The sequence below is a fragment of the Halichondria panicea genome, chromosome 11 (assembly GCF_963675165.1).
Source record: "Halichondria panicea chromosome 11, odHalPani1.1, whole genome shotgun sequence".
Lineage (NCBI taxonomy): Eukaryota > Metazoa > Porifera > Demospongiae > Suberitida > Halichondriidae > Halichondria > Halichondria panicea.
The window spans coordinates 1416752-1442704 of NC_087387.1; the positions used below are offsets into that span (position 1 = coordinate 1416752).

The 25953-nt window shown below is 43.9% G+C and overlaps 4 protein-coding genes across 5 annotated transcripts; 2 read left to right on the forward strand and 2 right to left on the reverse strand.

Moving 5' to 3' along the window:
• Positions 1–18: 18 nt before the first annotated feature.
• On the forward strand, positions 19–3590 carry LOC135343766 (speckle-type POZ protein-like A). 2 transcript variants are annotated; one of them, XM_064540773.1, is made up of 8 exons: positions 19–359; positions 677–828; positions 1176–1303; positions 1520–1694; positions 2184–2269; positions 2338–2460; positions 2733–2875; positions 3245–3590. In XM_064540773.1, the coding sequence occupies exons 1-8, from the start codon at positions 148–150 to the stop codon at positions 3405–3407; spliced, it is 1182 nt and encodes a 393-aa protein (XP_064396843.1). In that variant the 5' UTR covers positions 19–147; the 3' UTR covers positions 3408–3590. The 2 variants fall into 2 exon arrangements, with proteins under 2 accessions (XP_064396843.1, XP_064396844.1); XM_064540774.1 differs by having other exon boundaries at positions 2184–2239.
• Positions 3591–3741: 151 nt separating this feature from the next.
• On the reverse strand, positions 3742–5926 carry LOC135344486 (putative malate dehydrogenase 1B). Its single transcript, XM_064541698.1, has 5 exons — positions 5767–5926; positions 4742–5542; positions 4436–4554; positions 3982–4291; positions 3742–3909 (listed from the first exon to the last, which is right to left on the reverse strand). Exons 1-5 carry the CDS (start codon positions 5872–5874, stop codon positions 3829–3831), a joined length of 1419 nt encoding a protein of 472 aa, XP_064397768.1. The 5' UTR covers positions 5875–5926; the 3' UTR covers positions 3742–3828.
• A 20-nt stretch (positions 5927–5946) lies between these two features.
• Positions 5947–9821, forward strand: LOC135344487 (endoplasmic reticulum junction formation protein lunapark-B-like). Its single transcript, XM_064541699.1, has 9 exons — positions 5947–6060; positions 6122–6163; positions 6267–6454; positions 6908–6966; positions 7265–7305; positions 7523–7871; positions 8112–8188; positions 9053–9262; positions 9437–9821. The coding sequence occupies exons 1-9, from the start codon at positions 6034–6036 to the stop codon at positions 9581–9583; spliced, it is 1140 nt and encodes a 379-aa protein (XP_064397769.1). The 5' UTR covers positions 5947–6033; the 3' UTR covers positions 9584–9821.
• Positions 9822–10254: 433 nt separating this feature from the next.
• LOC135344399 (CLIP-associating protein 1-B-like) lies at positions 10255–25727 on the reverse strand. The gene is made up of 29 exons (XM_064541599.1): positions 25415–25727; positions 25064–25142; positions 24474–24675; positions 23823–24081; positions 22631–22825; positions 22221–22313; positions 21718–21813; positions 21285–21470; positions 20910–20983; positions 19696–19836; positions 18967–19119; positions 18611–18660; positions 18357–18550; positions 17753–17895; positions 17335–17437; positions 17036–17167; positions 15804–15907; positions 15343–15406; positions 14868–15031; positions 14363–14517; positions 13907–14175; positions 13410–13596; positions 12935–13048; positions 12722–12842; positions 12377–12498; positions 12104–12170; positions 11585–11981; positions 10814–10999; positions 10255–10528 (listed from the first exon to the last, which is right to left on the reverse strand). Exons 1-29 carry the CDS (start codon positions 25586–25588, stop codon positions 10463–10465), a joined length of 4290 nt encoding a protein of 1429 aa, XP_064397669.1. The 5' UTR covers positions 25589–25727; the 3' UTR covers positions 10255–10462.
• Between the last annotated feature and the right edge of the window lie 226 nt (positions 25728–25953).

The following is a 25953-nucleotide window of genomic DNA, read 5'->3' on the forward strand; positions in this document are numbered from 1 at the left end:
CATGTGGTTTATGGCTTATGTTCTAATTATAACGACTATTAAAATAATTTTGAAGAAAGCTGCTTGTACAGTAAATTTTATAGTACTCTCGAATTTGCTAGCTCGGTAGATATATATAAACACTCGGCAGATACAAGATATATATAGATGGCCCTCTCTCCCTCTGAGCCTCATCTGGAGCCCCACATGCATGGTAGTCCCCCTGCACCGTTGGCAGAGAGCTGGTGTCACACTCACCTCAAGGTGCACAAGTTTTCTTACCTGTGGACCATTGACAACTTCAGCTTCTGCAAGGAAGAGATTGGAGAGGTTCTCAAGAGCTCTACCTTCTCAACTGGCCCTGACGACAGCCTGAAATGGTAAGTACGCCATTGTGTACGTACGTGTGCAGTGTCCTTTTGGTATGTACGTGTGTGTGTGTGTTGTGTGCTGCACTGGTACCGGTTATGACTATGTGCTATGATGTATTGGTGTCCTTGGCCATGATTGAATTTCCAACCAGTTTGAGCTAGACCCGACACTTCTGATTCACAATACCATACCGTAGTACGAATCCTAGACCGTCATATCTGCCAGTGTAGTTGTGTGTACGTGTGTGAATAGTACTCACTAATTTCGATTTGTTGATATCACTAAGTCCATTCTCCAATGGTTCAAGATTGCTTCTTTTCCTCAGGTGCTTGCGAGTGAATCCTAGAGGTCTCGACGATGAGAGCCGTGACTACATCTCCCTCTACCTCGTTCTGGTATCCGGGACAAAGGCTGAGGTACGAGCAAAGTTCAAGTTCTCCATTCTCAACAAACACAAGGAGGAACGGAAAGCCATGGGTGAGTAGTGGGAGTGTAGAATAATTATTTTAAGCCCTCTACTGTGAGACTAACTACCCTAGCTATGTTTGTACAACGTTTGTACAGCTGTTGTGTGTTGTCAGAGCATTTCAGATGATGCAATACTGTCTGTAAAGACACATGGAATGATAGTATACATCTGCCACATGACTTGACTTGAGAATTTTTTTAGGCAAATAATAATACCACCATCTATTACGTTGGTTACATGTATTGTTATATGTTCACATGCTCCACCTTTATCATTATTTAGTCAACTTGGCAACCTGCTGTATTAATGACACCACGTGTTTAGGTATCCGCCCTGTACATGTATGCTTCTGCAGAGAGTCAACGAGCTTACAGATTTGTGCAAGGGAAGGATTGGGGATTCAAGAAATTCATAAGAAGAGATTTCCTATTTGAAGATGGTAATGGTCTTCTGCCAGATGACAGACTGACAATATACTGTGAGGTAATAACAATATGACCTGTTTTCAGTGTCCATAACTTAACATTTTAGATTGTCCAATACGTCATCTTTGATAATGTGTTTATAAGATTTTTTCGTGCCCAATTGCACCGTAATTTTAAGGTAACTAGACTTACCATCTGGAATTAATTTTGCTTGGCTAATATAGTTGAGTGCCTATAATAATCTTATCTACTCTTGTTTCACTTACCCCTATAGGTGAGTGTGGTTGCTGATGCGCTCACAGTGACTGGGTCAATTCACGACCTCCCCATTGTGCCCGAGTGCGACCTGAGCAAGCACCTGGGTGAGCTGATGGCGTCTGGCTCACTCAGTGATGTCACTCTCGTCATCGGGGAGAAGGAGTTCAAAGCTCACAAAGCTATCCTAGCAGGTAGGTTGTGTACATAAAATTGACAAATTGTAGGCATTGTTATTTCTAGAAACTCTCTTATCATAACTAATTGATCACCATCTTACATGTGTACAATCAGGAGTTCATGCACTCCTGACAATGTGGTTGAATCGTCTAGCTGCATGTACATGTAACTGTAACATTTTTGAATTCAGACCCTTATTAGAGCAATTATGTATACTACATAATTTTTCCACATGTCATTGTAATTATAGTGTAGTTTATTTGTGGGATACAATTCTATTAGTTACATCTGTACCTATAGTAGTCGCCGTGTGTGTGTGTGTGTGTGTGTGTGTGTGTGTGTGTGTGTGTGTGCGTGTGCGTGTGTGCGTGTGTGTGTGTGTGTGTGTGCGTGTGTGTGTGTGTGCGTGTGTGTGTGTGCGTGTGTGTGTGTGTGCGTGTGTGTGTGTGTGTGTGTGTGTGTGTGTGGTGTGCGTGTTATATATGTGAGCTCACTCTTTACAGCTCGTTCCCCTGTCTTTGGTGCCATGTTTCAACACTCCATGGAAGAGAGTCTGAAGGTACTGCAACAAAACCACGCACCTTTAATGGTACATAGGACAACAAAATTCCTCAAATATCTTACACAACTAATTATTTCCAATTTACCCTTGTTTAGAATCGTGTTGAGATTCAAGACCTGGATCCTGAAGTGCTACAGGAAATCCTGACGTACATCTACACAGGGAAAGCCCCTAACCTCAGCAAAACTGCCGACGCCCTCCTCTCTGCTGCTGACAAGGTAAGTGAAGTGATTGCACTTCATACAGACATAATACGTTGTGTCCATTAGCCAATTTTTTACCTACCATTCCTAGTAGGCCTGGACATCGCTTGAGCAGGCAATTAGTTATCCTATAGAGAATTGTTACAAACCGTTCTGAAGTTTCGTGAATGTACAAATACATATACATGTACAAGAAATATGCTGTTTTAGTGTACGTGTTGTCTCTTCATTGCTAGTGTGTGACAAATGGATCCTCAATCTTGTTTCATCCCTTTATCCTCGCTCAGTATAACCTCGAGCGGCTGAAGCTGATGTGTGAGGAGTGCCTGTGTAACGAGCTGAATGCTGAGAACGCAGCAGACACGCTCATCCTAGCAGACATGCACTGTGCAGAGAGACTCAAGGAGATCACCATTGAGTACATCAATAGGCGAGTGAAATACATAACTGTAGAATGACCTACATGTACGTACATTGTAGTACGTGTTCAGTGCCTGCATGTATTTGTTCAGTACCTATCGTGGTTATGTCATTGAGTTATTGTCATTGCCTAGGTGCATTCTATGTATGTCTAGTCTTGAATAATAATTAAGTGTGGCCTCTGCTTATTAATAAACAGGTTATTAACCCTTTTGCCGTCAGATTAGTGTTCACTGCACGTTGTTTAATAGTAGCCACTGTGTTGGGTGACGTAGCTACTAATTGCTCTTTTGCATATGATTCACTTGGGACGGTTTTTACTGTGTGAAGTACTTTACGACTGCTCCCTCCCCTCCCTCCCTCCCTCCCTCCCTCATAGACACGCCTCTGATGTGATGGAGACGTCCAGTTGGACCAGTCTAGTCAGCGGACACTCTCTGCTAGTGGCCGAAGTATTCAAGGCCTTGGCTTTAACCACGCTCCCTCGAAAACGACCTCGAATGTCCAATGCTGATCAAGGAACAGGACACTCATGCTCTTGAAGTTTTGTTCAATTAGCACTACAATCTCACTCACTCGCTTCATTCCTTTTATTTCTTGTACCCAACCTTCCTCACACACTGTCGTGTATATTGCTTTATTGTTCTGACATGTGACTCTCATAATTTAATATGTACGATTATTATAAAATATCTTTTGTTGTTATTATTACATATCGATGAAAAGGTGGGGCACCTTTGGGCAGGGAAAATGCATTCAAATTGAAAAAAAGAAGAAATCCTACTTCACTAAAACTGGTTACCTTAGTAGCCACAAATTAACTCACATGTAGCCCCAGTTTTGTCATTATTAGACAACCTTTTGCTTTCATTCTGGTAGAGCACAGCTATAATATATAGTTATTAAAGATAATTGAATAGTTGAGCATTGTTTTCATATGGCATTGAAATAAAACTCGAATAATTATGGTCGGTCAGTTTTAAGCTTTTCTATTGCATTATCAAGTTCAGTCTTGAGTTCCTTCACTTGCTTTGACAGACTCTCCTGTAGAAAAAGTGGAGAACAGCAATGAATGAATAGCCCTTCAGTACTTTTGTACTTAAAAAAACAACAAACCTTGATTTCATCTTTTAGGGGAATTCCCTTGACCACCACCCACTCTCCGCTTACGCATCGAGCTGGTAACGAGCACACTACATTATCGGGAATATCGTAGGAATCGTCTCCACCCTCACACACCACCCCCACAGGCACCCAGTCACACCCACACTCCTCCCACACTCGTACAAGTCGCGCCAGTCCCACAGCTTCCACAAGAGACACTTTGTCTCCTGACGGGTGGGCATGGTAGCCAGTGAGAGCACTGTGACGAGAGGAGAGGAGGGAGGGGAACTCAATACTCACCCAGTCAGGCTCAAACAAACACCTGGGGGGAGGAGGGTAGAGTAGTGATGTCAGGCCATAAGACATAAAATTAGGATACTCTGCTTTCAGTAACAGCAAGAGTTCAGTAACAGTAAAAGTCCTGTTGACTACTGTGGCTTTTCTTCACATGTACATATTACTGTACCTTGTTATAGGTACACTGTATTGGTCGGGTCCAACTATTGAGCCATTGAAGTGGTGGACTCGAGTGTGGTCCAGATCCACCAGTGCCTCTGGTCCACTCGTACGTCCCCACACACACACCTACCAGGGCAGAGAGAACAACAGCTGAAGCCTCCATAGTCCACGCAAATACTCTAATAGTACTGTGTACACCAAGCATAGAAACAGAAACGCATGGACTAGAATATCATACCCACGTACACCAATTACAAATTACAAGTACACAAAATGCTTATTTGTCTCCACTGTGTGCGTACACACGACTCACATGGCTGATGTCTCCTCCGTTTACATGTAGCTTTTGTGCCAAAATCGATTTTGCTTGTTGCTCCACCAAACAAGATGAAGCAATGACATTCGACTTTGAGATGGATGTGGCATACTTGGCTATGATCGAAGCACCCAGATTTCCATGGCAACCGGAGACAATAACTCGAACGTCTTTGCTTGCACAGAAATCGATAGTTGTGGCGTAGTCATGATAGCAATTTAGAATAGTATCTTCGACTTGCGGGACCTCAGTACCTTGGTATGGATAATCAAGAATAAATACAGTGGTGACAGAGTTAAATGCTTCCTGTAGTGTCCTAGCAACAGTCACTTCAATTAATAGAGGTGATGCCAGATCCTCTAATTCCATCTTTAACCCCTCCAGCTCTGATTTTTGATCCGAATCGTAGAGCTGAATAGCCACTTTTTGCTTGTCTCCAAACACCCTCCCTGAGGCAACCAGCTGTGAGAGATGATACACAATCGTAGACGATGCGTTGGTAAAAGCCACACGAAGAGGATTAGGTTTGGGGGCATTTGCAGCCTGGATTTGGTCGTTTTCAAATGTAACCTGATTTTCGGCTGCAATGCTTTCCTCCATCTGAACGTCACTGTCAGGATGAATATCATGATAATGGGCGGCATATTCGGTGAAAGTTTCCAGCCCTCCTAGATAGAGCCCCTTGCCTCCTCTATCCACTAGCTCACGCCACACGAGAGGGGAACTCGAGTGGGACCATTCGTTAGCAGAACATTGGTCCTTTAACCACGACGGCCAGTCAGAACTTGATTGTACCACCTGTAGACAATAAAAAAAACATGAGTTCGTTACCGCAACCTACATCCATACCCCAACAACGATCTTCTTTTATGTATTTAGTTTAGAGGTTTTGAATATACAATCTAGGTGTATAATATAGTCAGTCACATGATACATGATATGAGCTAGCTAGTGTTTGTGATGACTCTACAGCTAGCTAAGAGTGTGCACAGTTCTCAGTCTCTACTACTAAGTCTACTGACCTTGTGGACTCTAAAGTGTGGGAGAGAGGCTGACAGTTTGTCTGCTAGCAGCTCTGCTCTTGCAAAACGAGGACAATCAGCTTTTCCAGCAACCACAAACTTGGCCATGGCTTCTTGTTGATAGGTAGCTATAGCAACCAGTGCTTTTACTCTAATTGATGCAAGCCTCGCCTGACCTTTGACCTCAAAGTTGCTGAAACAGCAAAATTAATAGCATCATCATAATCATTGCAACAGCTAGCTAGCTAGCTCAATATCGAAACTAAAATGGGGCTTTTTTTCTCAAGAAGTAAGGTAATGCAGGTCCTGTTGTTAATGCCTTTGCAGCGTATTATGATATCCTCTACACCTCCAGAAAAAAAGGAGCAGTAAAGACATCCTTGAAGAGCTGGAGTTAGTAAGTGAATTGCCCATAGATACGATATACGTACATTTCCCCATACTAGCTGTCTATATATAATTACTAGAACTAGTAGTTTACTTTTAATTTCTCCATTCAGTCGATCAAGAAATTCTCTGAGAGGAAGCGTCGCAATGCTCAACACGAGCGAAGCTTTGTTGGGTACCTGCTCATCTTGTCGTTCTTTATGTACCTTATTGGTCTCCTTATTTTCTACCTTTACTACCTCCCCACTACCTGGCCAGAGAGAGTGTTGTATGGTACACCATTTGTTCTCTTCCCTGTTATGTAAGTTGATAAGTACGCTGACTTTCATGAATTCTTGTGTCTAACATATTGTACATACGCTAACTAAATACTGTTTCGGGGGTAGGGGGTGTCTATGGGATTTAGAAGCCCAAAGGCACTGATTTAGTATCCCGAGCGTAGCAAGTGGCTGAGGGCTTCTAAATCACATGGACACCGACAAAACAGTGTCTAATTATTAAGACTAGTGCGCATGCGCAAACCTTGCCCTCGAGGCTTGACTGCAATACAATTACTTGACACGAAATACTAGGTATACTAAGTAAGTCCCATAGTATGCCTGCTCTGAGGCACTTTCCCCATGTATTTCCCATGTATATCTTATTAATTAGTGTCTAGCAACAGTCATGTACGCGGTATGCCTACATACACATAGTGTCAGTGACAGTGACTGTGAGTGTGCATTTGTGATCATCACTGCTCTCTGAATTACAGAATTTACTTTGTTAAGAAGCTACTGAACATGTACTTTCTCCAGCGGGCCACAGAGTTCGGTAAGCACCACCTACACATGCAGGGTTTCATCTAGGATAAAAAGTTTGAGGGGGGGAAGGTTTGGGCATACGTAAACGTCTGATGTTGTACTAATAATAATATAATGCTGATATCATAATTATGTCTAATGTTGTACTAATGTGATGATGCCATTTTTCTACTACATTGTGTATGTTTGGGGGAAGCTAAGCATTTTGGAGATTCACCCCTGCCCCCCCCCCACTATGAAATCCTGGTCACATGTATACATGTCCACTCACAGTCACCTTAACCTCTCCCAATACATGCACACCTCAGATGCCAAGCTGCGTCTGCTGCATGAAGAGAAGAGAAAGACAGTGAGTTGCTTTCTATTCTATAGTTCAATGATAATTCCCTGTGCAGTTACATGTACATGTAATTTATTGCTCCCGAATGTATTGCTTTCGGGCTTCTAATTGTATTGAAACAGTGTCTTTTTTGTTCCTCGTGGCCTTGTGGCATCAACTCCCTCCCTCACACACTCGTGGCCTTGTGGCATCAACTCCCTCCCTCACACACGCACACACTTTACAGCTGAATGAAGTGATGGAGAAAGAGACATACAAAACTGCAAGGGAACTCCTGGAGAAGTACGACCCCAGTAATCCCTCCCTGCAAACCACGCCCAGTAGAGGCGGTCCTCGACAAGCATCCAATCAGAATGCAGGACAGGAGTTGCGGCGGAGACGTGCCCCTCCATCAACTCCACACCCTGCACTCATGCCGCAGAATGTTGCTATGGCAACGCCTCAGGTTCCCAGACCACCAATTCCCATGGCAACTCCTGTGGCCCCAGTGTCCAATCAGCAGCAGCCATTAGCCGCCCCAACACCAGCTCCAGTGCCAGCCACCCCGCAACCATCATTGCAGCACATCCCTCCAGGTGAGCAAGTTACCGTAGCCTGGGCGATTGAGTGTTTGATTTAGTGACTGTCAAAATTATACCATATTTTGGGATTTGTTTAAGTACTACATACCATGTAGGCTAAGGTACAACTTACACATACCATGCCAGGGTTTATTTCAAGTTATGGCCGTTGAATGTTCATATTTGTATAATTATGTTCATTTACATGATGTAAGTGGTGTACGTGACACTGTGTGTGTTTATGAATGACTGCAGGAATGTGTGTGGGAGCTGCCCCAGGACCACCCACCCCCTGTCCCATTCTGCCGAGGGATAGGACTAATGTAGACAAGGTGAGTTTAAGAAAAAATCCCTGGGAATGACCCAAGTCTAGAAAAGCACATGATATTCGGCCTGTCCCCCACTATTTGAAGGCCTCTCCATCTCTATCTATAATAATCTAGATCAGTGATTGCATTTGGACAAGAGTAGATGATTTGGATTGAAGAGGCTAGGCTATAATTGGGTGATTTTTCCCCGAAATGGGCCTGTGTTATGATAACTAACCCTTGCATGGTGCTCATAACTTGAGTTAGGATTGTACAATTAAAAGATGCATCGTGTAGCTCTTTGGAATACCTATTGGGTGTCTTCATTTAGGAGAGGCGAGGGGGTGTGCTTTCCCCCCCTCCCTGGAAAACTTTGAAGAGTTTATTCTGTGTGCTTGAATACGGTGTACAATGTCATACAATCCTAAGGGGTTTAGTGTGTTGTGATTACTGGCATACATATTGGGAGTTCCATATAATTATATAGGGCTAGTAGATTGAGTGTGCCTAGTTATGCCTTGGTGTGTGTGTAAGGTGTAAGGTATACGGTATACGGTAGTAGTGTGTTTGTGTGTTTATGTGTGTGTGTGTGTGTGTGTGTGCTACATGTACAGCTGCTCAATGATTAATAAGTGCAAGTACATGTAAGAGCTTCTATAGGCGTCTAGTCACGTTTTCTTGGAATTTGATAATCTTTCGTCTCAAGTTTATACCTAGTTTTGCTTACTTGGAAAGCCATTGCAGCCTTTCAGAATAGTGTGTAGCAAAACTTGTCCGTGGAAATTACCATTTCACCTCCCTCACACACACACACACACACACACACACACACACACACACACACACACACCCTCTCCCTCACACACACCCACACCCTCACACATCCAGATGGTGGAGTACCTAGTTGGTGATGGTCCCAACAACAGATACGCTCTCGTCTGCTCCGAGTGCAAGTCTCACAACGGAATGGCCCTCAGAGACGAGTTTGAGTACCTCGCCTTCCGCTGTGCCTACTGCTACAGTCTCAACCAGGCTCGTAAGAAGAGACCCACTCTGGAGAGGCCTCCCAGTATCAGCGGGCCTCAACCCACGGAGGAGGTATGCCCCTGTAATTAGCTAAGCTGACTATAGGTGAACTGTATAATATTATAATTAATTATACACTCAGCAAATTTACAGTCCAGACGATAGATAGCAACACATAATATCCCCTTCTTTCTCTGGCCCTTTCTTCTCCAAATTTTGTCAAGAACTGTACTCTTCTTCCTCTAGACACTGCCAGGGGAGGGTGCAGAGAACAGGAACGGTCACAATGGTAACGAACAGCCGTCTCCTCAGCACAGGCGTCGATCCAGAGGGCAAAGGTCATCCTCTCAGTCTAATGAAGGGAACGTGACGCCCACCCCCACTGACGAATAACTCATTCAGAAATCACTAACTATATCGTTATAGCACAGTCTATTGCATGTGTGTGCATGTGTGTGGTCCTTGTGTGTGGTCCTTGTGTATTAATTTATACACTTTATATGATTTATTGTATACATGTCTTGAAATTATTCCTCACTCCGATAATTATATGAGTCCCCCCCTGTTATAATTATTATTATTTACTTTGCAATCAGAAACAATTTAATATGCATGTTAATTGGTGTACCAACATTGTTATAATTATGCAAAGTGCATGCCAAAATAATATAATAATTATATCTTACATCATCTGAACAGTACTATTAGGTGACTCTTCAATATTCAGCAAAGAACACATTTCTTTTTTAGCTACAAAAAGGCAAACACTCGTCATTAATCTTTCCCAGGCCAAAATTACAAACATCTGAGTGAACTAGCACTGATCATGCAGCAGTAGCCTTATATCAAATCAGCCCTACTGAAAGCTCACGACTTGCATCTGAGTATTAGTCCAAAGTGGTACACTTCTGAGACTATAGACACCTGATCAGGAGTTCATTAAGAAACTCCTGACCTGATTAACACCTAAAAGCTAGCTTGAAGAAAAGCATTGAAAATTAATTTCTCAATTCGATAATTATTATTATAAGAGTCCCCTGTTATGATTGATGTGTTATTCATGATCAACAATCAGAAACAACGTTAACATTGACATGTTGATTGGTGTACACAAACGTTTTACAAAGTGCATGCCAAAACAATAAGATGTAACACATGAACAACAGTTAAAGGTGTATACGAGAACTGAAGAATTCGACATTATCATATATACCTATCTCTGAGTGAATATAATAACAGAGTGTGTAAAGTTAGTGGAGATAGAGCCAAACGTTAGTTTTTCTTGTTACTGCTGGACTCTTGCTGTGCTCTTTTAATGTAGAGGTCCAGTAGCTTGCTCTGTGTGTGTGTGTGTGTGTGTGTGGGGGGGGGGGGGGGAGGGGTGAATTTACAGTCATAGTGGCTGTGTATTCAAATTACTACTATAGATTCAAGAAAGCTTAGCTTTTACATAATGGGGCCAATTTAGGGCCTACAGTTTTATTGAAGCTATAATACATGTACTCAATGCTGCTGCATAAGCAAAGGGAGCTCTAATTGAGCACACCACACAATTAACAACAATGGTACAACTCTATACACAGCAGTGTGTGATATGAGCAATGTACGGTGCACCTGGCTTACCTGAGATGAGCTGAGCTTGGTAAGGTACTCCTTGATGGTGTCCCCCACACTAGCCTGTACTGCCACCAAACAGAATACACTGACTTTACGCACACTGCTCTCGGTATGGCAATAACCACGGATGAGTCCGGGTATTATCTCCGGGAGCTTGGACCGGAGGTAGTCTGAGTCCCCACAGTTTATTACCTGACGTATGTGTGGGTGGTAGTGTGGGTGTGGAGGGGTGGTGTGGGTGGTGGTGCATGGTGGTTATTCGATGTATGTAGAGTCCTCAATACGAACGTAATTATAAGGAGCTACTCCTGCATGTATGTATGTTTAAAACATTATCTCTGGCTTGTACACGTATGGTTTAGGTGGTGTTGTATGCTACTGTACAATAACATGTACTACCGTATAGCGCGAAATTTTCGAGGCACTTCTATTTCGTGGATTGGCCTCTAAAAGCCATTTCGTTGTACAATGTTCGCGGAATGACTGCTTACCGGAAGCCACGCCTTTAAGTATTTGCATAATAGCAGGTAATTCTTATTAACGAACACTTTTCGTGGACTTAATTTTCGTGTAGAATTCCAACCCACGAAATCCGCGAAAATTAAGCCCCTCGAAAATTTCGCGCTATACGGTATGCCAATGAGCTATTATACCTTAAGGTAGTACATGTATAGCTAAGATTCGTGCAGTATTGCACAAAAAATGCCTGTCAAATAATTATCATAACTAATAATTATGTGTGCATGTAACAAAACAAACCAACTTATTAAACCACACCTTAGTGAACAGCTTTATAGTGCCCAGTAACATGGGATACTTCTCCTGGGCCACCATTGGGTACAGGAGACATACTGTACTCTCAAACGGAAGAGCAGGTGCAAGAAATTCGAAAGTGTCCTCGGCAGCTTGACTAACCAAACTGTCTGAATCTGAAAACCCCTTCAGTACTTTAATAGTAGCAAGTTCAGCGTAGTCTTTTAGTTTATCTCCATTCGATTTGAGCATTTCTCTAAAGACACGAAGACACATTGCTCGTACGTTGCTCTCTTCATCTGATAACAGCTCCAGTAACCGCAGTAACACCGTCTGAAAGTGCTCGCCCCAACTGCAGGATTCAGGAGATTCTCGCGCTTGTGTATAGAGTGTTTCGAGGGCAGCGTTGCGGAGCTTTGAGCTGAGGGTGAAGGAGAGGGGGGTGGGTGGGTATAACAGTGGTGGCAAAGTTCACATTTTGAAATTCAAATTCATGTGATACTGTATATGACACATGTGATGAAGATACAGCTATTTTTTTACTTTTTGGCTGTAGTCAATTCTCTCACTAACACAGCCATCTTGTCTCTATGGAGATAGTCATCGTTCCCTGCAACATGTAGAGATGATAGTAAGGTATAATACAAGTAAGTACATGCATGTACAATCATGTATGTATGTGTGGGGTGACTTGATGCGATCAGCAGTGGTGGTACAGAAATGTGTGTGGAATGTGAGTTGTGTGTGTGTGTGCGTGGGTGTGTGAGTGTGCGCGCGTGTGTGTGTGTGGGTGTGTGTGTGTGTGTGTGTGTGTACCCTGATCCTCTCCAAAGTCCAAGTGAGGTAGGTCGGAGAGGGAGAACTGCTCCAGTGAGTTGGAGGGAGAGGCGTGCACCTCCGTGCGGCCATTCTGGTACTGAGAGGGAGAGTACTCTGACCTGCATGAGGAGGTAACATCTGTATGTAGCTATTGTACCACAATCACTAATACTTAGGTAAATCAGAGACTCGCTCGTAGCGTAGCACCAAAAATATTTCAGGGTCATACATTGTAGCTAGTAAATAAAATAAAAATTATGTAGCTTCTCAACTCTTCATGCAGCCATAATTATAAGTTCAGCTACATGTACATAATTATAATTATTGTGTATATATTCTCACATAGAACTGCCAGCTCTGTTTATCCTCGGCCGCTCTTGAGCCATCTTGGCTGCCAACTGGTCTGCCAGTTTCTCTGGCCCAACCGACTGTGCCCTCGGGGGAATGACTCGTCTCATACGCCCTGGGGGTAGGAAGATAGAGTAACAATTATACAAGTGTCCAGCAACTCTGTGTTATTGTAGTGCAGCAGTAGTTTAATGGGCGTGGTCTTACCAGTGGAAGGGGCGGAGCCAGGTGTGGTGGACATTGGTCGTCGAGGAGGTGTGCCTTTGGGTGTGCGGATACCAGTGCCCCTCTTGCCAGGAGTGGGGATGCGACTACGAGTACCTGCAGTAGATAACGTATACAGCAAAGTGTGAAAAGTATGACTCAGTATAACAGCTGCTACAGTATACCAAGAGTATAATTATACATGTAATAGAGAGAGAGTATTGAACGTAGGCATACTGTGTATCAGATGTATGCGGAGAGTAACGTAACTTCCTGTATCTGTCATGGGAATACATCACCCACACTTGGATTGGTCAGTGTGCAAATTTTAAGCTTGTGACAGATACAGGAAGTCATGTTACTCTCCGCATAACATGTACATTTGATGCACAGTATGCCCACGTTTGATACTCTCTCTCTATCATATACTCTTGATTATACTAATCTATGTGATTATACAGAATGATTTATAGTTTACCTGGAGAGGTCATGTTGGGGGTCGATGATGAAATAGTCCTGGCACCCCCCAGACTCCTAATTGCTGAGGGGGGTAGGGAGGCGACGGGATTGAGTCGGGAGCCACTGGAGGGGGTTTTGGGTCGCGAGCCACTGGAAGGAGTCTTAGGTCGGGAACGGGGGGAATTGGACAAGGGGGTCCGTGGTGGCTGGGGGGGGGGGGACTATCACTGTTAAAATGTTCACTAGAGTGGATTTAATCAACTGTATAGGCTGTTAACAAGCCAAATAATTGCCAATGATAATTATAATACAAGACACACAGGAGTGAGTTCATGCTACATAAAATCAATGTATAATTCAAATATAACCTACATTATAAATAGCCCTCAATAGACTAGTGTACATGTACATGTACGTACATTCACATGTATAACCTCATCCCCACACACACATCCTTATACTAACTCTATATCTCAGAACCCTGCATAACACACCATACACACACCACACACACACCTTCCTCTGAGCCGGCGATGTCTTCTTGGGTGAGGTTGATTTCTCTCGATCACTCTCTTCGCCCGAACTGGACATGTCCGCCACGTAGCATTGCAATATTCTGTTGGCCGACTCCTGGAGTATCCGTGGGAGAGCGTTGAGCATGAGGGAGAGGGTGGCGGGGTTGAGATCAAAAAGACGGGTGAGGACCTTCTGACTCTGTCTCCGCACCTCGGCACTCTTGGGCTCTGTCGTGTACTCAATGAGTTTGGGGAGGGCTTGACGCATCACTGTGTGAGGTGTGTGTGTGGGTGTGAGGGGTATGTGCAGTGTGGGAGGGTGTGAGGTGTGTGTGCAGTGTGGGAGGGTGTGAGGTGTGTGTGCGTGTGGGAGGGTGTTATATGTGCGTACAGTACCAGCTTGTATGTGCATGTTGACTCTTGATAGTGAGCATAATGTGTACACATGCGACCTCACCAGTATTATCCTTAAAATCTGACCCCTCGACGGAGGGCAGCAGCTCGAGGAAGTACTCTAACCAGGCCACCTTCACTTTGGAGTTCATGGGCTGTGACTGGTCCGACACAAGACGACACATATTGGAGAACTGGACGTCCGGATCAAACGATTTTCTGCATGGGAGGGGAGGGAGGAAGTTAAATAGCACAAGGGCAATATTGTTTGCACACTATAGACATCTTTGTCATAATATAGTATACAACGGACGTACATTAACACTGTACATTGACATGTATAAAATTATGGCTAAATTTTAAATGCTGACAGTGTAGTTTGAACTGCTTAAACGATCAAAATAGAATTTAAATTTGTTTAGATTGTCCAATCGCAACAAAAAATTGTGCATTCTGTAGCTCTTCAAGTGCTCTGTAATTATGGTACGCTTATATCCTGTGGGGGTTACAAATTCTCCATTTTTCATGTAGTTTCCTTCAATTAGAGACTATTTTAATCGGATACTCACCGTATTTGCTCCAGCACCAGCTGTAGTTTAAAGTGCACGGAGGTGAGCATGTCGGAGCCTTGTCTGTGTATCAGTCGCAGGAGCATAATGTAGAGCCAGTCATCAAGATACTCCCGATGTTCTTCAATGAACTTGGCCAGTGTGTCCAGGAACATGCTGAATACCTGCATGGAGGTATGGGGGGGGGGGAGTGGGGGGGAGGGGAGGGTTACGTATGTTATTGAAATAAAGAAGAAATAATGTCTAGCAACATTTTGAATGAAGTATGTGAGAAGGATCATCTCTTCTGATTGTAATGCATAATAATAATAATAATTGTACTACTAATTGTACGGCATGCATGGGGTTTTCATTAAGTACTAATAAACAAACGTTCTTCGTCCTTCCATGCAGGCTGGCATGTCTACTAGAGCATGTCTATAGTGTAGCTACATGTACGTATTCCTATACTGTATATTGGGGAGGGATGGCTGACCTTGGCGTGTGGCTCAGCAAACATCTGCTTGAAGACTGCTCTCACTCTCTGCATATCACTATGACTGCATGTACAGAGAACAGGAGGCAGTAACACTCCAACAGCTATCTATATATAGCTTATACGGTAGCTAATCATCATACACTCCCCTAACCAAATTATTTGCAACCAGTACACACTAATTATTATACATGTAGATTCCATGATTTATAATTATATTGGAGTACCATTCACATAATCAAAATAATTGTTACTGAATACATACATGTAGTCTACAAGGTTTGGTCAAACTGCACAGATCCTTGAACATACGTGCATGAGAGAGCTATTATATCATGTGATCACTAAGCCACCACCCTAACCACTAAGCCACACCCATTCTGCCCCTCATCACAACTACTATGCATGCCTTATCTTTTTTATACTATACATCATTCTAACAAACTAATTGACTGACTCACGAGAACGGTATGGTGCTGTCCAGCAACATGTGCAGCTGTGCTATTCCATCCTTCCTCTCGGACCAGCTGCTGCTCATGCACAGGGAAACCAGGTCATTCAAATCCTGCACGCAAGGAGGAGACAAACGACGAAACAATGTGCACACATAATATAATAATTACTGTTTCATATGAACATCTTTACCACAATTAGACCATGGAAGTTGACTGCCGTATATAGCAGGTTATTTTCGAGGCACTGAATTTTCGCAGATTTTATTTCGAGGTTCTGGTCTTTCAACCGGAAGTAAACCACGCCTCGAAAATAACCAGCTATACGGTATAGAGTGTGCAGTGTACATTCATTGTGCATTGCACAACCATTACTGCCATTGCTCATCATTCATTGCTCCATGCATTATAATCATGTACAGTATCTACTGTTGCCATGCAGGTATATTATGCATAGCACATGCACATACGTAGTTCAGAGCTGAGAGGTCCAGCAAACTTTGATAGAGGCCACGATTATCGGAGTACAAGTAAACTTGAGAGATGTAACCACACGACATGACTACAGATGTAGCTACGTAGAGCTAACACGAACAGCTGCCTCCACTCACACACTACACAAGTTACACACACACACACACTAGCTATACTCTCCTAATACTGGCTACAGTAGCACCTAGGTCATTCCCACTAACTGTCACTATGGGTAACAGCATCATCTCGCACGTTCAAAAGCAGCCCAACCTATTAACACATACTTGAATATTTCACAGCGATTACGATGCGTGCATACAACAAAACATGCGACACATTTAACACTTGACATACTGTAAGCTCACTGTGTGTGAATTACTGTTTTCACCTTCCATATTAACAAATTTGCACTGCTTAGCATTCGTTAAATTTATGTTAACGGACATTCAACAATTCATTGAAAAGGATCGCAAACAATTAAACAAACTACATGAGTTGGGATACATGATACCGTATAGCGGGTATATTTCGACGGTATAAATGTTTGTGGTTTTCGCGGATTAAGCACGTACCGCGAACATTTATACCCTCGAATTTACTATCGCATGCATGCATGCATGCTGCAAAAGGCTGCTATTCCGCGAAAATGAAATCTGCGAAAACCTTTCTAAAGGCATATCCGCGAAAATTTATACCCTCAAAATAATATACCCGCTATACGGTAGTTACATGGCTGCTTGTAGATGCATGTACAAGGCGTAACTCACGGTGACAGGCTGTGTGTATCTGGCGTAGGGGTTGACGGACACTTCACTGGAGATGGAATATGAGCTCCTCTCAGAAGAAACACTGCCGGCATCTTCATCGTCGTCACGATCTTTGTTGCCTTTGCCATAGCCCTGAACACATGCAGTTTACAGACGAGTAATAAATAAGTCATAATAACTCAATGCTCAACTGTTTAATTAATGTGTTGCAAAGATTCTGAAAACTCTGTAGAATCTTTCTAGAAAAAGTCCTTAAAATTTCTTTCAATTCAATTTCGGTACATGTTATGGCTACTCACGTATAGCTTCATCATGTCCTCCGTAGTGAGGCTATCTCCGAGTTTCTGTTTCCCTGACGATGAGTTGGTCACGCCCCTTAAGCCAGTGGGACTGGTATCTCGACTGAGGAAGAGACGTGAATATAAGATTACGAAATGTAACTGGCTGAAATCAATTAGAAACCAGAAACCAAATTACATGTAGTACCGCATATCGGGTTTCGAAAGCGAGGTTCTTTCGATTGCAAACTTCGAGTTTTTGCATACAAAAGACATGCATGCAAGAGTGAGCATGCGCATACATAAAACTCACAATACAGTTAGAAACGCAATACGGCTTGTACAGTACTAGTGTCATTTGCAAATATTAACTACGCGTTCGAAACCCAATATACTAGCTGTCTATACTTCATACCCCTGAGGCAAACCAGGTGCTCACCTGACAGCAGGACTGGGCTGACAGCTGCGTGAGAGACGACCAGAACGTGAGGCGGGTCTCTTCAGGTCATGACCTGAGGATCTCTTCTCCAGGCCGCCCCGCACACCAGTGCGAGAGGCTGGACGAACGTTAGACCTGTGAACCTAGAGGGAGGGGCAGGGGAACAGAGATTGTAAGATAGGTAATCGACTGATAATATTGATTGGGAACTGCTCCAACATGTACAGTACTGTGTATTGGTGCCTACAGTATTACTTCTCCACAAAATCCATCAAGGTACATGTGTTAGGGGGATGTGCCCAGAGTTATCTAAGTGGTGGCTTTTTTCAATCCTCCATCTCACAAAATAATGTGCGCTTTTTTATAGCCTAACATGTGGTCAGCTAGGCCTAAAGCTTGGTTTAGTGCCGACCACAGTGTGGGCCTCTGAGGTACAAGTTTCTTACTGCATGCACTAAGAGCTTTGTCCAACTTGGACAGGATTGTACAGCGGCCCAGTGTATACCTGTACATGTATACATGGCACATGACACAAAAAACCAATTAAAAAACTTCCTATAAATTTATTTACCAAATTTCTTCCGACTACAGTGTGTGTGTTCACCTCTGTCCTGCTGGGTGGGCGTGGTATGGGGGAGGTGCTAGTACCATCCTTGTCAATCATGTTCTCCATGCTACTAGCACTACGCAGGACCTTACTCGACTCCGCCCTCCGAGGGGAGCGGATAGTCGGCCGAATGAGACGAACGGAGGGGACATGTGAGGCTGTGGGGGGTGAGGTGGGGCGATGAAACACTTCTGGGGGATGGGGGAGAAAGAAAATTGAAATCGAAGCATGTTAAAAATTGTTTAACTGACCTTCTGAAGCTGCATGGGCGAGTGGTTTCTTCTTTGGTCTAGGGAGGGACCTATATTGAGGAGGGGGGGGGGTGAACGCATGATCAGTTAGCTACCGTATAGCCGGTAATTTTCGTGGGGGCAAAATATTCGTGACGTGGTTGAAGCTCTGACCACGAATATTTTACCCACGAATGAAGCGACCTTGCCTACCTTTACCTGCAGTGCAAGCAGCAACCACGAAAATATTATCCACGAAGTGACTAAATATTGCTCAACCACGAATGTTTCGAAAATTCCCCGCTATACGGTACATGTATATCACTGTCACACGACTACCCACATGACTAGCTAGAGTACATGATCACACGACTCACATGGAGGAGTACTTAGTGCCGGAGGGTGGGAGAGTGATGCTCCGCCCACCATCACCCTTGGCATCGTTGATGTGCTTCTGTAGCTGGGGGTCAAAAGAGTCCAACATTCTACTCGCGTTGTTCGGGAGATGAGTGTTGTACAGCCAGAATGCCCTGGGGATACACGCACAATAAGTGAGTGAAGATAAACTAACAAGTTTCCCTCCTCTAGAGGGCGAAACTTTATGACCCCCCACACACAAATTCTCCCACTTAGAGGAAAAAGCAATACAGGTCAGCAACACTGTCAGTGGAGTGGTGGTCATGAGAGTTGATTCCAGCACGCTCTATACAGTACATGTATGGAGGTACAATGCACAATCATGTACATGACTTCAGACTAGTTCAATGCCGTAGAGATTGTGACACAAGCAAAACCTGTTTTTTAATACTTACATGTATATACATGTACGTGCATAAAACTGACTGCGTGCACATGTACAGTACAATGTTATCCCTACAGCTACTGTAACACTGCACTCACACACACCACCCTCTCTCTACACTTATCACACCCTCCTCCCTCTCTCTCTACACTTATCACACACACCACCCACACACCACCCTCTCTCTACACATATCACACACACCACCCACACACCACCCTCTCTCTACACATATCACACACACCACCCAGACACCACCCTCTCTCTACACTTATCACACACACCACCCTCTCTCTACACTTACTGTCTTGAGTTCTTCCTTGTGATAGAGTCTTGGTCCAACAGCCCCTTCTTTAGCATGGACTCCACAATAGGTATGCCCTTCCTCTCCAGTACAGCTGTGCTCCACCAAGAGAGGATGAGCCCAAACACCTCAGAGCAGTGCCTGGGGGGAGGGGGGTGGGGGAGGGGGTGTGATCATCATAATTATGCACACTAACTGTAGTACATATAATTATGTGTAGCCATCAACAGTATGCAGGCTTGTTGAGTTATGCGGAAAATGATGTAACTACGTGGAGGACTACAAGATGAGTACATGCATGTACATGGGGGACCACGAGATGAGCACATGCATGTACATGGGGGACCGCGAGATTACATGCATGCACACGGGGGACCACGAGATTACATGCATGTACATGGGGGACCACGAGATTACATGCATGTACACGGGGGACCACGAGATTACATGCATGTACATGGGGGACCACGAGATTACATGCATGTACATGGGGGACCACGAGATTACATGCATGTACATGAGGGACCACGAGATGAGCACATGCATGTACATGGGGGACCACGAGATTACATGCATGTACATGGGGGACCACGAGATTACATGCATGTACATGAGGGACCACGAGATTACATGCATGTACATGGGGGACCACGAGATGAGCACATGCATGTACATGGGGGACCACGAGATTACATGCATGTACATGGGGGACCACAAGATTACATGCATGTACATGGGGGACCACAAGATTACATGCATGTACATGGGGGACCACAAGATTACATGCATGTACATGGGGGACCACGAGATGAGTACATGCATGTACATGGGGGACCACGAGATTACATGCATGTACATGGGGGACCACAAGATTACATGCATGTACATGGGGGACCACGAGATGAGTACATGCATGTACATGGGGGACCACAAGATGAGTACATGCATGTACATGGGGGACCACGAGATAAGTACATGCATGTACATGGGGGACCACGAGATAAGTACATGCATGTACATGGAGGACCACGAGATAAGTACATGCATGTACATGGGGGACCACGAGATGAGTACATGCATGTGACTACGCGGGGGACCACGAGAGGACACTGCTCGGGCCTCTATATTTCCCCATATGCGTGTGTGATTTTACAGGTCTGTGTCAAGTACGTGCAGGAAGGGGCTCCAAACAAAGTCTGGTACGTAGCAGTCACCTTCTAATGACGGGAGACTTGGAGGCGAGTCCAATGGTGGAGAGAGGGTTGAGGAGCCGGTAGTTGGGTGAGTACTGTGTGTGTGTGTGTGTGTGTGGGCGTGAAGTGATGGAATGCCAGCTGCTCTAGGAGTGAATACGAGACGAACATTACTGTTGAGAGTGTGTGGACACAAACAACACCCTAGCTCAGCATACATCACAGGGGCACATCATCAATTGACATCCGAACGATTTCATAATTATTATCACTCCGACAACAGACAGACTTAATGAGCATCAGGTGACTATTTTACATGTACAGGCAATGTTGATTGATATGTGTACATACACCTTCACACTCCACACACCACACACACTCCACACACTAGCTCACCTTGACGATCATCTTGAGGCAGACCTCAGCAGAGGAGGCCATGACTTTTGCTGAGTTAGAGAGCAAGGCAATGAGTTGAGGGAGCATGAGTTCAGCAAAGAAAGAGAACTCTGACGTGAAGAGAGTGGCCATCAGACTCAGAGTGATGGACGCCTCTCGCACCACTTGAGAGCGGAGGTCCTTCAACTGTGTGTGTGTGGTGTGTGTGGTGTGTGTGTGGTGTGTGTGTGTGTCAGGTGGCGGTTAAACGCATGTAAATGTATAAATGGTGTAAATTCAAAATTTCAAAATTTCAAACTAAATCCACATCGAAAGTGAAAGGGTTAATAGAAGACATACTGTACATGTGGGTAAATACGTACGATTGTGTCGGTACTCAGTACTTCTCTATAGGAGCTGCATGTGTGACAAGGTGTGCATGAAATAGACTCACCGACAGTACCATAGCTTCATCCATGGACCTGATTAAAGACAGGATGTGGGTGTGGTCACTCGTCTCGTTCTTAACAACAGTCCGTAACTGCTTCAACTGCATTGAATAGACAATTAAAACAAAGCAAACATGATACCATGTGCCATATTCCCGGGAAGTCAATGACAACTGTTGGCTAGGTTTCAAAAGATCGTAACTAGCCGTAAGCAAGTATACAGTAGTGTACAAACATGTACTTCTATAGTGTGCTTACAAACTAATTGGCAAGACAACAATTAATGCTGTCAGTGAGGTATATACAATTTAATATGTAATTATACAGTACATGTATAATTTGTCTAGTGCATGCAAACCTGTACAGTACATTTTCATTTATAATCAGTGCAAGGAACTTAATTATATACAGTCTGTGGAATGTGACGAACACGATGTCCAGTATTCGGCAGCACTAGCTACATTGTACAACATACATGTACGTATGTTGCACACGATGGCTAACTCACTGCGGTGATTCTTGTCTCCCAAGGCTTGCGTGTGTCGATCAATGTCGCTGTGATGGCCGCCGCGGCTTTCTCCACATCGTGAAGTGTGAACAGCTGTGTGTGTGTGTGTGTGTGTGGAGTGAGAACACTTTGTATCAAGGCTGGATACAAGTGCAGGGTAAAAATAGTACATGTACATTCGGGAATACTACTTCACATATTATCAGGTACAGGGTAATTGGTTTTTGTTGATACAAATGTTCGTACAGATATGTACATGTAGATCACCCAGTTGTTAACAGGCCACATTTTCATACAGCTCAAAAGTGATGAGATGTAATATGTATGCACAGTCATGTCTAAACAGCAGTGCACGTGGCTTAATGAGCCAGTACCCTTGAGGGGATGTATACATGTCATGTGACACTCACATTCATGCTGGGAGCGTCCTCAAAGCTCTTGGTGAAGTCCTCCTCACTGACTGCCCCGCTGCCTCCCTTACTGGCAGCTGTGGGGGGTGGTCTGGACCGACCCCCTGTAGAGTGGGTGGAGCCTAATGTCCGGGCACTAACGTTGCTGCTACCAGCCGAGTTCAGTGAGGCACGGTCGTCATCAACATCTACATCCTGACCACATCAAAGGTTGTGTGTGCATGTAGGTGTGACCACATCAAAGGGTGATCGTTACCACATCAAACTGTGTATTGTGTATGAACATTGCATTGTATTGTGTGTAATATACATACATTTACACTTAGCTGGTGGGCGTGGCTCGGCCAACCGTTCTGACGGGTGGCCGGGGGGACACGTTTATATATGATTTGTACTACTGCGTTATGCAGGTCTGTAAGCATCATGAATAAAATTAAAAGCCGCATGTCCGGTTATGAATATCAATATTTGAGTCATGAATAACGTTATGTGAAATACTGAATCTGATTGGGCTGCACTGAGAAGTGCAGCAGTACAAATCCTATATAAGCATGTCCCCGGCCACCCGTCAGAACGGATGGCCTGGCCACGCCCACCAGCTAATTCACACTGTGCATCTGTATGTGTTATGCGTTGATGCAATTGATGGTATTTGAGCGTACAATTAGACACATAATGCTAGTAATTAGAAGAACAAAAGCAAGCTTGTATAGCTCGTCCATATACAGTCCACGTAAGCACACTTGCACACACCACACGCAGGCATGATTGTTAGTCCACACCCATACAATAAACAACACTTTTACTTCCATACAAGAGCCACAAAACCTCACATATCAAAACCAACACATCAGCACATCCTGCCTCACTATATAGATTCAGAATCTACGTCCTTACTTTCTACGCCCTTACTTTGCATTTGTACGTATAATTATAAGTACTGTTACAATAACAGCATAATTATAGCTGGTATTTTCTGGGAATAAATTATTCGTGGTTGAAGCTCTGACCACGAATATTTTACCCACAAATGAACGACCTTGCCTACCTTTACCACCTTTACTGCAGTGCAAGCAGCAACCACGAAAATAATATCCACAAAGTGACTAAAATATTGCTCAACCACGAATATTTTGCCACCCGAAAATTACCTGCTATTACGTTATAAATTATGGTTGCCATGGTCACTTACAAGTGCATGTACGCCAGTTTCAGTGGTTTCAGTGGAACCAGTAGTTGCATCAACTGCGTCAAATCGAGCAGTGAGTTGACTCATTCTTGACGAAGGTAGATTTCTTCGGGAGAGATCGATTCGCACTTTGACCCCCACATGACGGTATATGTCAACGAGTGTTTCCATGGCACAGGAGCGGACTTGAGAGTTGGCATCACTTAGGAGATTACATATCTCTGACATGTGCCGACTCACTGAGATTTGTCCGGAACCAAAGCTGTGTGTGGGGTGATGTGTGTGTGTATGTGTGTGGTCTGTGATGTGTGATGTGTGTGTGGTGTGCGTGGAATGACAGTGTTCGGAATGTACATGTAAGATCAATTGATTACAATGTACATGTTCATAAACAAGAAATAACATAAGATACACATTCTTTTGAAGTAATTATGGCATAAAGTAAATTCTGTTCAAATATCAAATACCTTCACATTCAAACATTGGTCATTCTGATTACCACACAACCCCACCCCCTCCACACACACACGTGCACGCGCTGTGGTTGGCTAAGTTATAATTATACAAAGCTTTGAAAAGGTTGCATGGACAAGCTACAGCTAGGTCTTCATAATTGCAAATGTGAAAATTAATGTGATAAAAATAATTACTCACTAGTTGAGTGTCCTAGACACACAGAGGAGGCCCTGTTCCTTCACTCTCCAGTTCTTGTGCACCAGACACGTCTCCATGAGCTTGTCCAGAAATCCCTGAGGCGCTGACACCACGTCCATCTGGATCTGCTGAATCAGCGTCTGAGCCTGCTCTCGCACTTGCTCTTTGGCGTCCCCGAGTTTCTCACGAAGATGAGGGAAGACTGTGTGTGTGTGGGGGGGGGGGGAGGGGGGAGGGGGAAGGGGTTGGTTTGGCTAGCTATCATTATTTTAAGATCTATAATTATCCATAAATTCAGTAGACTTGAAAAACAAATCAACTCCAGAGGTTACCAAATAATTATTTGTGAGACAGGCCAAAAGCCGTTCGTTTTAGAGGGTGCACAGTGAGTGTACATGTGTACAACCCAGTGGAAGTGAAGGCATGTATCAATGGGTGCAATTCTTTCCTGGACACCTTACACACTTCATACAATGCAACTAATCTAGGAAGTTATAGATCATAACAAACAAAGCAAGGGTTTCACAATAATCGTTGCATTGCAAATCTATACATGTATAGTATCGACCCCCAACCAAGCTTGTACTTACTTGTCGGAATGTGTTGCTTAAAGGAGCCCTTCGTCTTACTAGCTATCAAAGTAAATATTTCCATAGAACTTCCAGAAACCTGCGTGTGTGTGTGTGCGGGGTGGGGGTGGGGGTGTGGCTTTTCAAATTAGTACTGCGAGTGAAATATCTCATCGCACCGTTTGAGAGGTGTAAAGTTACGAATTATTATTTATATTTTAATTGTAGGATTGCAAAAAAAACCAGCTTCGTGAATATGAGCTTAGTTAAACCCAACTATATCATATCTAATGTCTATATAAAGTTGTACGAGATTGAGAGTTTATCATTACAAATAGCCTCACAAGCAAATCACATAATTCTTATAGGCACCTTGAAGTTAGAGCTTCCCATCCAGACAGCTAGTCCACTAACAAGACGGTCTAACTCCTGGAACTCTTCTATGCCTTGATCATTGTTTTTGAAGAAATCTGTCAGGTCATCGGCAACCTGAAGTCTCTTGTGTGTGTCCGTCTGTGTCACTCCCGCTAATAGCTTGGCTTCCATGGCTGCAAAAGCGGTGACAATCTATAACTAGCTGTATAGCAACAGGCAACCTTCAAATCTTGTGTTGAATATTGGCACTGGTAAAGATTTCCATCACCGCAAATCACTATTGGACGGATTTTAAAATCTATTATTGGTTCATGGTAAGGATTGCCATCACTACAAATCACTATTAGACGCTTGGAAGGGAAGACCCCTCTGTCTCGATTCCAGGCCGCATTTTTACTCGGCCTGGGATCGAGGCTAACCCCCCCTCCGACGCGACGATCAAGCCCCACCCCTCTTTACTTGTAAAGTATCTATAGCTAGCTCTGTCTCATGGACAGCAAGCTTGTTTTCCATGCATATAACTGGTAAGTTGCTCT

Coding starts and splice junctions, on each gene's coding strand:
- LOC135344399 (XM_064541599.1), bottom strand. CDS start 25,588: ATGGAAGCCAAGCTATTAGCGGGAGTGACACAGACGGACACACACAAG. Junction 25,143..25,414: donor TGGGAAGCTCTAACTTCAAG/GTGCCTATAAGA, acceptor ACACACACGCAG/GTTTCTGGAAGTTCTATGGA. Junction 21,814..22,220: donor GGGAGACAAGAATCACCGCA/GTGAGTTAGCCA, acceptor TATTCAATGCAG/TTGAAGCAGTTACGGACTGT.
- LOC135343766 (XM_064540773.1), top strand. CDS start 148: ATGGCCCTCTCTCCCTCTGAGCCTCATCTGGAGCCCCACATGCATGGT. Junction 2,461..2,732: donor TCCTCTCTGCTGCTGACAAG/GTAAGTGAAGTG, acceptor ATCCTCGCTCAG/TATAACCTCGAGCGGCTGAA. Junction 2,876..3,244: donor ACCATTGAGTACATCAATAG/GCGAGTGAAATA, acceptor CCTCCCTCATAG/ACACGCCTCTGATGTGATGG.
- LOC135344486 (XM_064541698.1), bottom strand. CDS start 5,874: ATGGCCAAGTTTGTGGTTGCTGGAAAAGCTGATTGTCCTCGTTTTGCA. Junction 4,292..4,435: donor TACAGTGTACCTATAACAAG/GTACAGTAATAT, acceptor TCCTCCCCCCAG/GTGTTTGTTTGAGCCTGACT. Junction 3,910..3,981: donor CCCTAAAAGATGAAATCAAG/GTTTGTTGTTTT, acceptor CTTTTTCTACAG/GAGAGTCTGTCAAAGCAAGT.
- LOC135344487 (XM_064541699.1), top strand. CDS start 6,034: ATGGGGCTTTTTTTCTCAAGAAGTAAG. Junction 7,306..7,522: donor ATGAAGAGAAGAGAAAGACA/GTGAGTTGCTTT, acceptor CACACTTTACAG/CTGAATGAAGTGATGGAGAA. Junction 9,263..9,436: donor GGCCTCAACCCACGGAGGAG/GTATGCCCCTGT, acceptor TTCTTCCTCTAG/ACACTGCCAGGGGAGGGTGC.